This window comes from Nerophis lumbriciformis, linkage group LG20 (assembly GCF_033978685.3).
Source record: "Nerophis lumbriciformis linkage group LG20, RoL_Nlum_v2.1, whole genome shotgun sequence".
In the NCBI taxonomy this organism is placed as follows: domain Eukaryota; kingdom Metazoa; phylum Chordata; class Actinopteri; order Syngnathiformes; family Syngnathidae; genus Nerophis; species Nerophis lumbriciformis.
The window spans coordinates 30,233,126-30,245,747 of record NC_084567.2 but is presented as its reverse complement, the minus strand read 5'-3'; the positions used below and the strand labels follow the sequence as shown (position 1 = coordinate 30,245,747).

Here is a 12,622-nt window from a genome sequence, read left to right as displayed (position 1 = left end):
TATATGGTCTTTTTTCTGCAACATCAAGGTATATATTGACGCTTACATAGGTCTGGTGATAATGTTCCCCTTTAAGTATCTCGGGGTCTTGTTCACGAGTGAGGGAAAGATGAAGAAGGAAATCAGCCGGAAAATCGGAGCAGCTGGGGCAGGCTCTCTGCCGCACTGTTGTGACGAAACGAGAGCTGAGCCAGAAGCCAAAGCTCTCGGTCTACCGAGCTATCTACATTCCTACTCTCACCTATGGTCATGAAGTGTGGGTCATGACCGAAAGAATAAGATCACGGATACAAGCGGCCGAAATGAGTTTCCTCAGAAGGGTGGCTGGCATCTCCCTTAGAGATAAGGTGAGAAGTTCAGTCACCCGAGAGAGACTCGGAGTAGAGCCGCTGCTCCTTCGCTTGGAAAGGAGCCAGCTTAGGTGGTTCGGGCATCTCGTGCGGATGCCTCACGAGCGTCTCCCTAGGGAGGTCCTCGTTGCACTCCCACTCGCTCCCACTGGGAGGACACCCCGCGGTAGGCCAAGGACCAGATGGGGGAATTACATCTCCTCTCTGGCCTGGGAACGCTTCGGGATTCCCCAGGAGGAAGTCGCTAATGTTGCTCTGGAGAGGGAAGTCTGGGGGTCTCTGCTGGAGCTGTTGTCCCCGCGACCCAATTCCGGATAAGCGGTTGAAGATGGATGGATGGATGGATATGTTGCCATGCTGTACGAAATCTGCCCGGGGCCTTCAGAATCAACAAAGCAGGCTTCTATGCACTGTAAGTGAACGGGCACATACAGTTGATTGATAATTGCGATAGCCAATCATATCTAGCTGGCCTGACGTTGAAAGTGACATTTACGCGTGCTGTGAGTGGATACTCACTGGTTTGAGCCGCGACGCTGCTATGCAGATCAGCAGAGCCACACCCGGGTCCGTTAGCGGATGAATTTGAGAACACATACAGTTGATAGACAGTTGCGATAGCCAATCAGATCACAAGTCGTTGACAGTAGCCTATATTAGTAGCCTGATGTTAACGAGACTGCGATTGGATACTCACTTGTCATTCCAAAGTGAGTATCCAATCACAAGTTTCAATTTAGCAGGAAGCGGAAAGTGTTGAAGGAAAACAAAGTGCCTTCTAAAACCAAAGAGTGTTCAGGCACTTTGGTCGTGAAGCTGACAATCGAACTCAAGTGATGGGAAGTTACATTTGTCTATTAAAACATCCATTAACATTTTGGTGTGACTAGACTGACCATACGTCCTCTTTTCCCCGGACATGTCCTCTTTTGCGGGGCTGTCCGGGCTATCCGGGCGGGGTTTCTTAAATGCCTCAAATGTCCGGTATTTTGAGTTAGGGTTGCGGGTATTTTAAATGTACGTCCAGGGTCAAGAAGGGGTTTAAACAAAACAAACTGTGAAGGTGTGCGCACGCAGCAACATTCGTGAGAGAGGGGCAGAGACAGAGAGCGAGACAGTCGAGAGACAGACAGAACACAAGACAGAAGCTGAAACGTAAATGCAACTTCACGGATGACTTGCGGGAAAAGTATCTGGGTTTCATCCTGGCCGTGACACATGGAAAGCAGAATGCACTGTGTGCAAAGCAGGAACGTATGTATCTGTGGGAAATAAAGGGGCCAACGATCTACAAGCCCATATCGACACTACAAAGCACAAAACAGCTGTGCAGGGTGAGAGCTCGTCTGCTGTTTTTTGTTTAAATTTAATTAGCTTGTTTTAAGGCATTATTTATGTTTAAATTATATACAAGAGGTTATTTTGAACTTTTTTTTCCAAAACTGTGAATGTTACAGAATATAAGTGTGACTTATTATGTTATACTGTCAACCAGTGTTGGCGTTAACACACTTTTTGTGTCTTTTTAACGCATTGAAATAAGAAAGTACGCAGATTATTATTATTATTATTATTTTTTTTTACCATTTGTGGAGTGGCCCACAGCTAATGTTTTAAAGGCCCACGGCACATTCTAAAAATACTATTAAAATAAACAAAAACTAACAAAAGTGAAATAAAAAAGCTTAAAGGTGAAATGTAATTTAGAAAAAGTTGCAATGTTGACTAATTTTCTTTCAAACGGTCATTGCTCAAAACATAATAATGAATCAAAATCAATGTCATTATGAATTATTGACCTATGAAAGGTTCCGATTACTTCACATCAAATATTCCACTTTGAAAAATTATTTTAGTGGAAGATTTTGCACATTTTGTGTGTTTGCCATAAAAAACATAGTTTTGTTTGACAAAAAAGGGCGGAAAACAAACAAACAAAAAAACAACATAAAAAAACTAAAACATTTTGAAATGAGGAATAGATCTGAAGTTGATGTAGACTCCTGAGATTTAAGCGTTAAATATAAAATGTATTTTTGCCCTGGCACAACATCATAATTTCATGACCCAAGCAAAACACTTTTATACTGAAATAAATACACCTACAACTTATTAAAAAAAAACTACCAGCAGCGGTAAAGTTTAGATCCATGAAGGAAAGAAGAAAGTGAATGAATGTTTATAACTGAATACATTTACATATGTATACACATTTGTTTTCTTTTGTATTATTGTTTTTAATGAATTAAGTAACGTTTATGACAACCTTTTTCCAAAACACAATATAGAATGTGAGATATAACAAAAATTTACTGTGGGACCCCATTTTTATGACTTGATGGGGTCCATGGGACCCCATTTTGAAAATTTCTAGCGCCAACACTGCTGTCAACAGAAGACAAAAAATGCTTTATTTAAATAAATGTATTATGTATAAAGCAAGTTCGAGTATCATTGGCAAATGTTCACCTAGTCCCGGCCTTGGCGTGCTGCCCGCCTTGGCACGCATATACAGTATGTGTCCTCTTTTTGGGATTTCACAATATAGTCAGCCTCGGTGTGACAAACATTAATTTCCGTGCGTTCAAGCTCAGCTCATCAGCAGTGTTGATCTTTTTAGGACACTTGTAAAGTTCATGTATGACATCTCCTACTTTGTCTCAACATTCTCCCCCTGCTAAGTCTCCACACCTCCTTCCTCCTCTTTCCTTCCTCCATCACTGCTTTCCAACCATTCAGATGCATTCTCATCCCCTGGCCCCCTCCTCTTTATTGGGCTCTGCTGTCCACATTTGGGACCTTGAAGCAGTCTGTTGCCAGTCCGTGAGCCGGAGAGACACTCAGATGACAAACAGGAAGCCTGACAGAAAAAGATCTTCGCTTTTCTTTTTGAAAGTGTCAACTCACGAAGCATTGCGATGCTTCCGTTCTTCCTTTTGGCGTTAGCTGGTGAGTACTTTGTTAACGGTGGTGCCATGCAGGATTGTGTGAGGATACATTTCTGTGCACGCCAGTGTCTGTGATTCATTCTTGCCGTTTTGTTTCCCGATCTCCCCCCCCACCCCTTCAAGCCACCATCCAAGCCCAAATGGCGTTGTTGCCAGGCTCTTGCAGCTTTGAGACCGACACCTGCGGTTACACGTCAGATGTCGACTTTACCAGCTGGACCCTAAACAAAAACGGTAATGGAAACTTTCCTGTGTGGCGAATGGCATCCTCAGCCACGCTTCTCATTCTGAAATGTTTTCCTGCTGCAAACTTTTGCAGTTTTGACATGGAATTTGCAATTCTACACTTCAAAAACTGAAATCTAAGTAAGATTAAATATCTCAAATAAGGGTGATATTTTCTTATTTTCTGTCTGATAAGATAATTCTTCTCACTAAGCAGATTTTATGTTAGTCTTTTACCGTACTTGTTTTAAGGGTTTTGGTCCTAAATTATCTCAGTAAGATATTACAGCTTGTTGCTGAGATTTTATGACCTATATTGAGTAAAACATGCTTGAAACTAGAATATCAACTGTTGCAAAGCTGTGTCATCAACACTCACTAGTATAAAACTACTTTTTAAAAGTAATAATATCTTATTTCAAGCATGAAATAAAAAATCATGACTTTGACACAATTGTGTCTCATAATTAAAACAAATGACAGCCAAATGGACTTTGCTGTTTTATTTTCAATGAAACAATAGAAAATATGTACTCTTATAGTAGTACAGTTGGCACAGTACAGTAAACGGACAGTTAATATTTAAACATTTGACATTTCAAACAATTTTGAACAGAAATAGTTCATGCACATTCAGGTAAATTCTTCAAAATTACAATGAAATAAAATTGGCATAAAATGCATTTTTAGACAATATGATTTGCCTGAGCGGCTCGTAGACCCCGAGAGTAACAAGCGGTTGCCTTGTTGCCTTTCATTAAGAAAAATAAATTAGTTTTAGTATAAGTTTGCTGGTTTCAAGAAATGTAATGCCAGGCGCATATCATTATGTCAAGATAATGGCACTAGCATTTACTTAATTTAAGAAAATTTTTCAACATACTGAGAAAAAAGGTCTAATATTTGTTTTTTCTACCAAGAAAAGTGCACTTGTTATTAGTGAGAATATACTTATTTTAAGGTATTTTGGGTTCATTGAGGTTAGCTAATTTGTTTTGGAAAGTCTTGACAAGCCACATTTTCTTGTTCTATTGGCAGATAATTTTTCTTAGTTCAAGTAAAATACTCCTAATTTTTGTATTTTTTTCCCTTGTTTTTGAACACTGACTTTTTGCAGTGTACATGCAGCTGTTTAGCTCACACTTCTAATGCTGCTGAGAAGGAGCACATCTGCTCTCTATAGACTCCAACATCCTTGAACATCTGGACTCAGTGAAAGAGCACATTTAGGCATTCTCACTGGTCCAGTCCTAAGTTCAGCTGGGAACAATCATGACAACCTTTGTTTAGGTTATGGGATCAAATGAATGAAAATTAGATCCTTCATTTACTGTGATTGTTCTGCAACAGAAACCTTGTCAGGTACTTGCGGAGCAATATGAGCATAAGCTTCTTTTCCACCAATATTCCTTTCTAATATAATTTCTGGGTCTGAGTAGTGAATGTCAGCTGCAAGTAACAATACATAAACGATAAACAATTTTTTTGCATTAACCATACTTGCCAACCCTCCCGATTTTTCCGGGAGACTCCCGAATTTCAGTGCCCCTCCCGAAAATCTCCCGGGGCAACCATTCTCCCGAATTTCTGCCGATTTTCACCCGGACAACAATATTAAGGGCGTGCCGTGATGGCACTGCCTTTGGCGTCCGCTTTTTCACCATTCAAACAGCGTGCCGACCCAGTCACATGTTGTATGCGGCTTCTGCATACACACGAAAGTGACTGCAAGACATACTTGGTCAACAGCCATACAGGTCACACTGAGGGTGGCCGTATAAACAACTTTAACACTGTTACAAATATGCGCCACACTGTGAACCCACACCAAACAAGAATGACAAACACATTTCGGGACAACATCCGCACCGTAACACAACATAAACACAACAGAACAAATACCCAGAATCCCTTGCATCCCTAACTCTTCCGGGCTACAATACACACCCCCGCTACCACCAAACCCCGCCCACCTCAACCCCGCCCTCCTACACCTCAACTCCCACCCCCCCAATCTCCCGAATTCGAAGGTCTCAAGGTTGGCAAGTATGTATTCAACCAGGAAAAAACATCTACAAAACCCAAAACTAGTGAAGTTGGCACGTTGTGTAAATGGTAAATAAAAACAGAATACAATGCTTTGTAAATCCTTTTCAACCTATATTTAATTGAATAGACTGCAAAGACAAGAAACTTAACAATCAAACTGGTAAACTTTGTTATTTTTTGCAAATATTAGCTCATTTCAGTTCAGTTTCAGTTTATTTCGAACATGCATACAATACAATGTAATGCATCACACAGTTCCAGTTGTTTCATTACAGCACGTCCAAAAAGGAGTAGGAAGAAGCAGAGCTTATTTAATCCATACCACAACAATTTTATCCAATTTCCTTGTTCTCTGTAACAGAACAGTGAACAGATAAATAATAAATACATAATGTACCATAGTAAATATACAAATCTTAAATACATAAATAATCTTTGTCTCAATAAAAAAAAGTTGATGTCTGCTACATGTTTCAAAAAAGCTGGCACAAGTGGCAAAAAAGACTGAGAAAGTTGAGGAAGGCTCATCAAACACTTATTTGGAACATCCCACAGGTGAACAGGCTTATTGGGAACAGGTGGGTGCCATGATTGGGTATAAAAGTAGAGTCCATGAAATGCTCAGTCATTCACAAACAAGGATGGGGCGAGGGTCACCACTTTGTGAACAAATGCGTGAGTAAATTGTCGAACAGTTTAAGGACGAAATTTCTCAACAAGCTATGGCAAGGAATTTAGGGATTTCACCATCTACGGTCCGTAATATCATCAAAAGGTTCAGAGAATCTGGAGAAATCACTCTACGTAAACGGCAAGGCCAACCAACATTGAATGCCCGTGACCTTGGATCCCACAGGCGGTACTGCATCAAAAAGTGACATCCGTGTGTAAAGGATATAACCACATGGGCTCAGGAACACTTCAGAATACCACTGTCAGTAACTACGGGGCGGCATGGCGTAGTGGGTAGAGCGGCCGTTCCAGAAACCTGAGGGTTGCAGGTTCACTCCCCGCCTCTTACCATCCAAAGCCGGTGTGTCCTTGGGCAGGACACTTCACCCTTGTCCCCGGTGCCGCTCACACTGGTGAATGAATGATGAATGATAGGTGGTGGTCTATAGGGCAGCTGTGGCTACGAAAGTAGCTTACCACCACCAGGTGTGAATGAATGATGGGTGCTCACTTCTCTGTGAAGCGCTTTGAGTGTCTAGAAAAGCGCTATATAATTCTAATCCATGAATTAATTAATTACAGTTCGTCGCTCCATCTGTAAATGCAAGTTAAAACTCTACTATGCAAAGCGAAAGCCATTTATCAACAACACCCAGAAACGCCACTGGCTTCGCTGGGCCCGAGCTAATCTAAGATGGACTGAGGCAAAGTGGAAAAGTGTTATGTAGTCTGACAAGTCCACATTTCAAATTGTTTTTGGAAACTGTAGACGTCGTGTTCTCCGGACCAAAGAGGAAAAGAACCATCCAGACTGTTATAGGCGCAAAGTACAAAAGCCAGCATTTGTGATGGTATGGGGGTGTATTAGTGCCCAAAGCATAGGTAACTTACACATCTGTGAAGGCACCATTAATTCTGAAAGGTCCAACAGTTACAACAGCGTGGCTTCGTAGTAAAAGAGTGCGGGTACTAGACTGGTCTGCCTGTAGTCTAGACCTGTCTCCCATTGAAAATATGCGGCGTAAAATACGACAACGAAGACCGCAAATTTACACAACTTGCCAACTTCACTGGTTTTGGGTTTTGTAGATCAAGTTCCCTTTTTCAAGGAGGACTTGCCAAGAGGTCGGCAACACACGTCCTCACACATCCATCCACCCATTTACTACCGCTTGTCCCTTTTGGGGCATTTAAATATTAATTATAATAGATAAACTAAAAACAGATTACAATTAAAAAGCATTTACACTATTTGTAGGACTCTCTTAATTAGTTTTATTATGAATGCCCAAACGGTACCAACAGAAATGAGCTCTGACAAGTTCAGTTCGTCCTGCAGAGTGTTCCAAACAAAAGAGGTGGAAAAATTGAAGGCACTTTTTCCAAAAAGCGATCCAAACACATGGGACAACCAAGTGATAAATGTCAGTAGAATGTAGGGCATAATGACTTTGGGTTCTTTGCAGGAGAGCGCTTCAATAGGATGGAGTAAGGCCAACAAGAGACTTCCTGTATAAATCAAAGTCCTCCAATGGGTATAACTGCGATTATTCAAAGAAGGACACTCAGCTCTGGCATACAGTTCACAGTGATGAGTACAACCACTAGAGCCTGGTATAAAACACAATGCGCACTGATACACAGTATTTATGTAGTGGAGGCATTTATATAAAACATTACAATAGTCTAGCAAGGTTAAAAAGGTTGCGGATACAAAAAGATTACGAGTTTTGAGAGAAAATGAAAATTAACTTCATAGAACCCAAGCTTTACCTTCATAAGTCCATATTTTAGTGAAGGTTTGTACACTTTGAAAGCAATATAAAGTATATCAATCATGTATATCAAACAAACATAAGAAGGCGATGAATCAACTGTCTCTTTATTACCAAGCTAAATCAACAACAACATTCTGCTCTGCCAACATGCGCACAGACACAGAAGTCCCTCTGGTGCCCTCACAAAGGATCAGAAACCACAAAAATCCTTAACTTTAACAACCACATTGCTACAATAATAAACATTTAAAAAAATAAAATCAACTTACAGTAAATTATAGATAAAAATGATAGGAGCAGTTCACGAGAAACACGCAGACAGAGGGAAAGAGGGGGGGAGGGGGTGCTGTGTGAAATAAGTCCTCTTTGGCATATTTTTACAGAAATTCTGATCACAATAAACTCTTGCTGTGGTATACAAAACCGGCGTCCTCAATCTCTTCAATACGAGCAAAAACAAAAGGGCTGCCAGCGGGATAGAAAATTAGTGAAAGAAGCATTCGTACACAAAGACATTGTTCGCAGACAAAGGCATATTCGATGCAATGTAAAGGTTCGTAAATCCAAAAGTTTGCAAATAGAGGGGTTCGTAAATCGAGGTTGTTATTGCATACGTCAGCAGCCAAATTAGCCAAGTAATATATTGTCAGATATCTTTATCACAAGAGGTTGCAAAATGTATTTAAATACAGATTTTGAGCCATGTCGCCCATCCTTAATTCAACAATAATTCTATAGTCTGCAAATGAGACTGAACTATGTCAAAGCAAATTGTAGGAACTCGAAGGTCGGTGTAAGAGAAGAGAAACGTCATTGTTGACTTATGGTTCAACAAAACTTACTGTCCAACAAACTAAATAGTAAATAGTTCATATCATTGACTTTCGTTCCGTTCATCTCTACAGTAGTTTGGTACACATCCTCAAGCAACAAGCTTGCCGTGTCCTTTAGTTGCTGCAGTATAGCAAGCTGGTCATACCACTTGTTGGACCCACTGTGAGTGTTATTCAGCTCCTTGGAATTGGCCATTCTTCCACAGACTTAGTCGTTTACAAAATACAATCAGTATTTGAATCAATATTGTTGTCTGATGACGTTGTGAGGTTTTGTCTGGATCAAACATTTCAATGTCTTTACCTTAAGAATTGTCTTCATCGTGTCTTCATATCGCCTCCCTCCAGTGGTTGGCGCAGGCAAGTGCGGCTGAGTTTGGTTCGCACAGGTCATGTCCAGGACTTTGTGGGGCCTGCCTGCAACTCATGAGTCACAGTTCATGAGAGACTGACTTTTGTGGCTAAGCTGTGGCGACAGATCTACTGTTCCCTTTCAGTGTTAGTCGAAGAATACGTTAATCTTCTGATCTAAGTCTAAACCAGGAATCTCCAACCTCTTGATCATAATCAACCTGTCGATCCTTAGACTTAGACTTAGACAAACTTTATTGATCCACAAGGGAAATTGTTCCACACAGTAGCTCAGTTACAAAGGATAGCGATCAGGCAATACACAGATATCATCTATTGCTGGATGGAGTGCGGAATGAAGGAATTCTTGAATCGAACACTGTGGGAACGAAGCTGAAGGGAGCCTGTTGGAGTATGAGCTCCGCTGACCCTCGATTGTCTGGTGGAGTGGGTGGGCAGAAGTATACATGATGGCGAACAGTTTATCCAGTGTCCTCCTGTACCTTACTGACACAAATGCCTCCAACGTGGCCGGCTTTCCGGATCAGTTTGTCAATCTGTTTTAAGTCCCTTTTGCTGGTGCTGCTCCCCCAACAAACCACTGCAAAATACAGGGCACTGGCCACAACAGACTGAAAAAAGATCTCCAAAAGCTTGCTGCACACATTAAAGGTCCTAAGCTTCTTCAGGAAAAAAGAGTCTGCTCATGCCCTTCTTGTATACAGCTTTGCTGTTGTCCTTCCAGTCCAGTCTGCTGTTCAAGTGGACTCCCAGGTACTTGTACTGCCCCACTACTGCCACCTCCCGGCGCTGGATGTTGATGGGCTTCTATGGACTTTACTGTTGGATCCTAAAAACAAATGTCATTATGATACACCCCCCTCTCAGAAAGTGACCACCAGACCAGCCAACATTTCAGTTTTGACTTTAATCCGTGAAACCTGGAAACCTAATTGTTGAGGCTGATTGTTGTGATACAACAATCAGTTCTAGCTGCAATATCACTCTCCTTCACTCTTTAATGACAATTGTTCACTTAGCACAGGAAGCTAACAGGCTAAACAAGGTTGTGGTTGCTAAGAGTTGCTATTCTGTCACACACTCTGAATATGATAGAGCAAAATAAATGTTGATATTAATAACAAATAACAAATTATAAAATGAATCTTTGTCTGTAAATATGCATCACTTCTCACTGTCTTTTGCCAAAACTTATCTGGGATAGGCTCCAGTAACCCTGAAGAGTATAAGCGGTAGAAAATGGATGACTACACTTACCCATACAACATATTTTGTCCTTATGTACATAAAGGAAGGGTCTGTCATGTGTTAATCACAATATTTTCTCATGTATTTTAGGACATTTTCTTGCAGTCGAGGCAGCTTTGATAGCGGACCAAGACTCTGACGTGACTGCAGATGTGACAGGAATCTTGTTGAGTCCGGTTCTGGAGCACAGCGAGTGGAGCTGCCTTAGGGTAGTCTACCAGATCAGCGGCTCAGGAAGTTTGCAGGTCTTGCAGCGCACGGAGGGCCAGAGCTTTGACAGGCCGCTGTGGAGCAGCCAAGAACCATCAGACAGCTGGATCATTGCGAGCATGGACCTGCAGATCAGGACTGATTCTTCACGGGTAAAATTAATCTTATCTAACCCTTATTAAGATCACCACATGCTTTTTTGCGTCATGAACATTTTTCCATGGCAGTTATTTGAAGTGGACAGATGAAGCTCCTGCTAAAATACTAAACACTTCCACAAACCCCATTTATATTTTTAGTTTGTGTTACAATGACATCAGTGGAACTGTCCAGTCCCATATTTAGTATGGCCCCGTTTACAAAGCACACCATATCTGATGTTTTTGCCCTCAAGTGATTTTTTTTGCAAGTCTAAACGCTCCAAAGTGCTTCAAAACTGATCTTTTGGCATCAGATTCAGGTCACATCAGGAGCTAGTCCTGAATCTGATTGGAATCAGATCTTTTCAAATGTGACTTCAGTGTAAACGCAATGCGCAAGCGACCCGAATGTGACTTTTTCGTCAGCTTTGGGAAGTGGATATTTCATCACAACATCCGGTTTCGGTGAGAAAAGTCTATTTAAGATGACCAAATTTTCGGTGCATCACTTGTCAATAGTGTGCAAAAATTAGGCTATATGTAATATGTGAATATGAATTTTGATTCTGAAAAAAATAGCGATTGTTGAAGGACCGGAATTGACACTGTAGCGCATTTGCTTACATGTGAGTTGAAAAATAAAGCTCACGTAGATCCACACTGATGTCCGTGTCTCCTCTACTTAACAGCCATTAAAAGATTAGAACCTCCCAAAAATATTACACTATGAACATCCATTCACACATTATATTACTTTAATATATTTTCACGTGAAAACACACACATTTTTAAGGTGTGGTGACTTATATTTTATTTTGTAGTAGTCGCGACTTCCTCCCGGTCAACTTCCTTTGTTTGGATCCCATTTTACTTGCAATGAAAACAGTCAGATGGAAAAAATCGGATTTAAAAAAACTCTTGATTTGGGCAACTTTGGCCTGCAACAAGCAATTGCAAGGAATTTAGGGATTTCACCATCTAAGGTCCATAATATCATCAAAAGGTTAAGAAAATCTGGAGAAATCACTGCACCTAGAGGCAAGGCCTTCGATCCCTCAGGCGGTACTGCATCAAAAAGCGACATCGGTGTGTAAAGGATATCACCACATGGGCTCAGGAACATTTCAGAAAACCACTGTCAGTAACTACAGTTCGTCGCTACATCTGTAAATTCAAGTTAAAACTCTACTATGCAATGCGAAAGCCATTTATCAACAACACCCAGAAATCAATTAAACATAATAACTTAAAAACTGCTCTATTTCATGCAGTAAAAAGTTAAGCAGAAGTAGGTCAACATTACACACGGACTAATTATGGCCGATAGAAAGTGCGCGGAAAGGCGCACACGTAATGTAAACATGGTGTGGGAACAGTAGGGCACGTGTTTATGCTCTTTATATAGAGGTGGCTCTGGATTTGACAAGGTCATGACCTACGAGATGGCGAGCTGCGTCTGCTATACATGTGGGCCCCTGTGCGCATAAACATGAAGTGTTTCCAGTGCATGCATTAGGAGGGAAAGGGTAACGAATATGAACAATCATCAGAACAATAGTTTCACTGAACAGTTTGCTTGTTTTCTTCCGATGCCATGAAAATGTGTTTAGTGTAAACTGTACTTTGTCCAGACCTTGGCTTTTGATATGATCTCTCCCCTCTGATGACATCATCGCTTGCTGATATCAAACATGTGTTGTGTGTTAGCTTGTCATTGAAGGTAAACCTGGGCGGAGGGCTGGGAGCAGCGTGGCCGTGTATGAGATCCACATTAGTCCTGGATACTGCCTGGGTCGG

At 41.1% G+C, this 12,622-nt stretch overlaps 1 protein-coding gene across 1 annotated transcript in view; it reads left to right on the top strand.

Annotated features, from left to right (window-relative positions):
- Nucleotides 1–3,037: 3,037 nt before the first annotated feature.
- The window catches only part of LOC133619630 (MAM domain-containing protein 2-like), a 47,410-nt gene continuing 37,825 nt past the window's right edge, over nt 3,038–12,622 (top strand). Inside the window, exons 1-4 of the mRNA XM_061980774.2 lie at nt 3,038–3,299; nt 3,422–3,532; nt 10,566–10,837; nt 12,533–12,617. Of these exons, the coding sequence (XP_061836758.2) occupies nt 3,269–3,299; nt 3,422–3,532; nt 10,566–10,837; nt 12,533–12,617 (499 nt within the window). The 5' untranslated portion in view covers nt 3,038–3,268. The remainder of the gene's footprint in view (nt 3,300–3,421; nt 3,533–10,565; nt 10,838–12,532; nt 12,618–12,622) is intronic.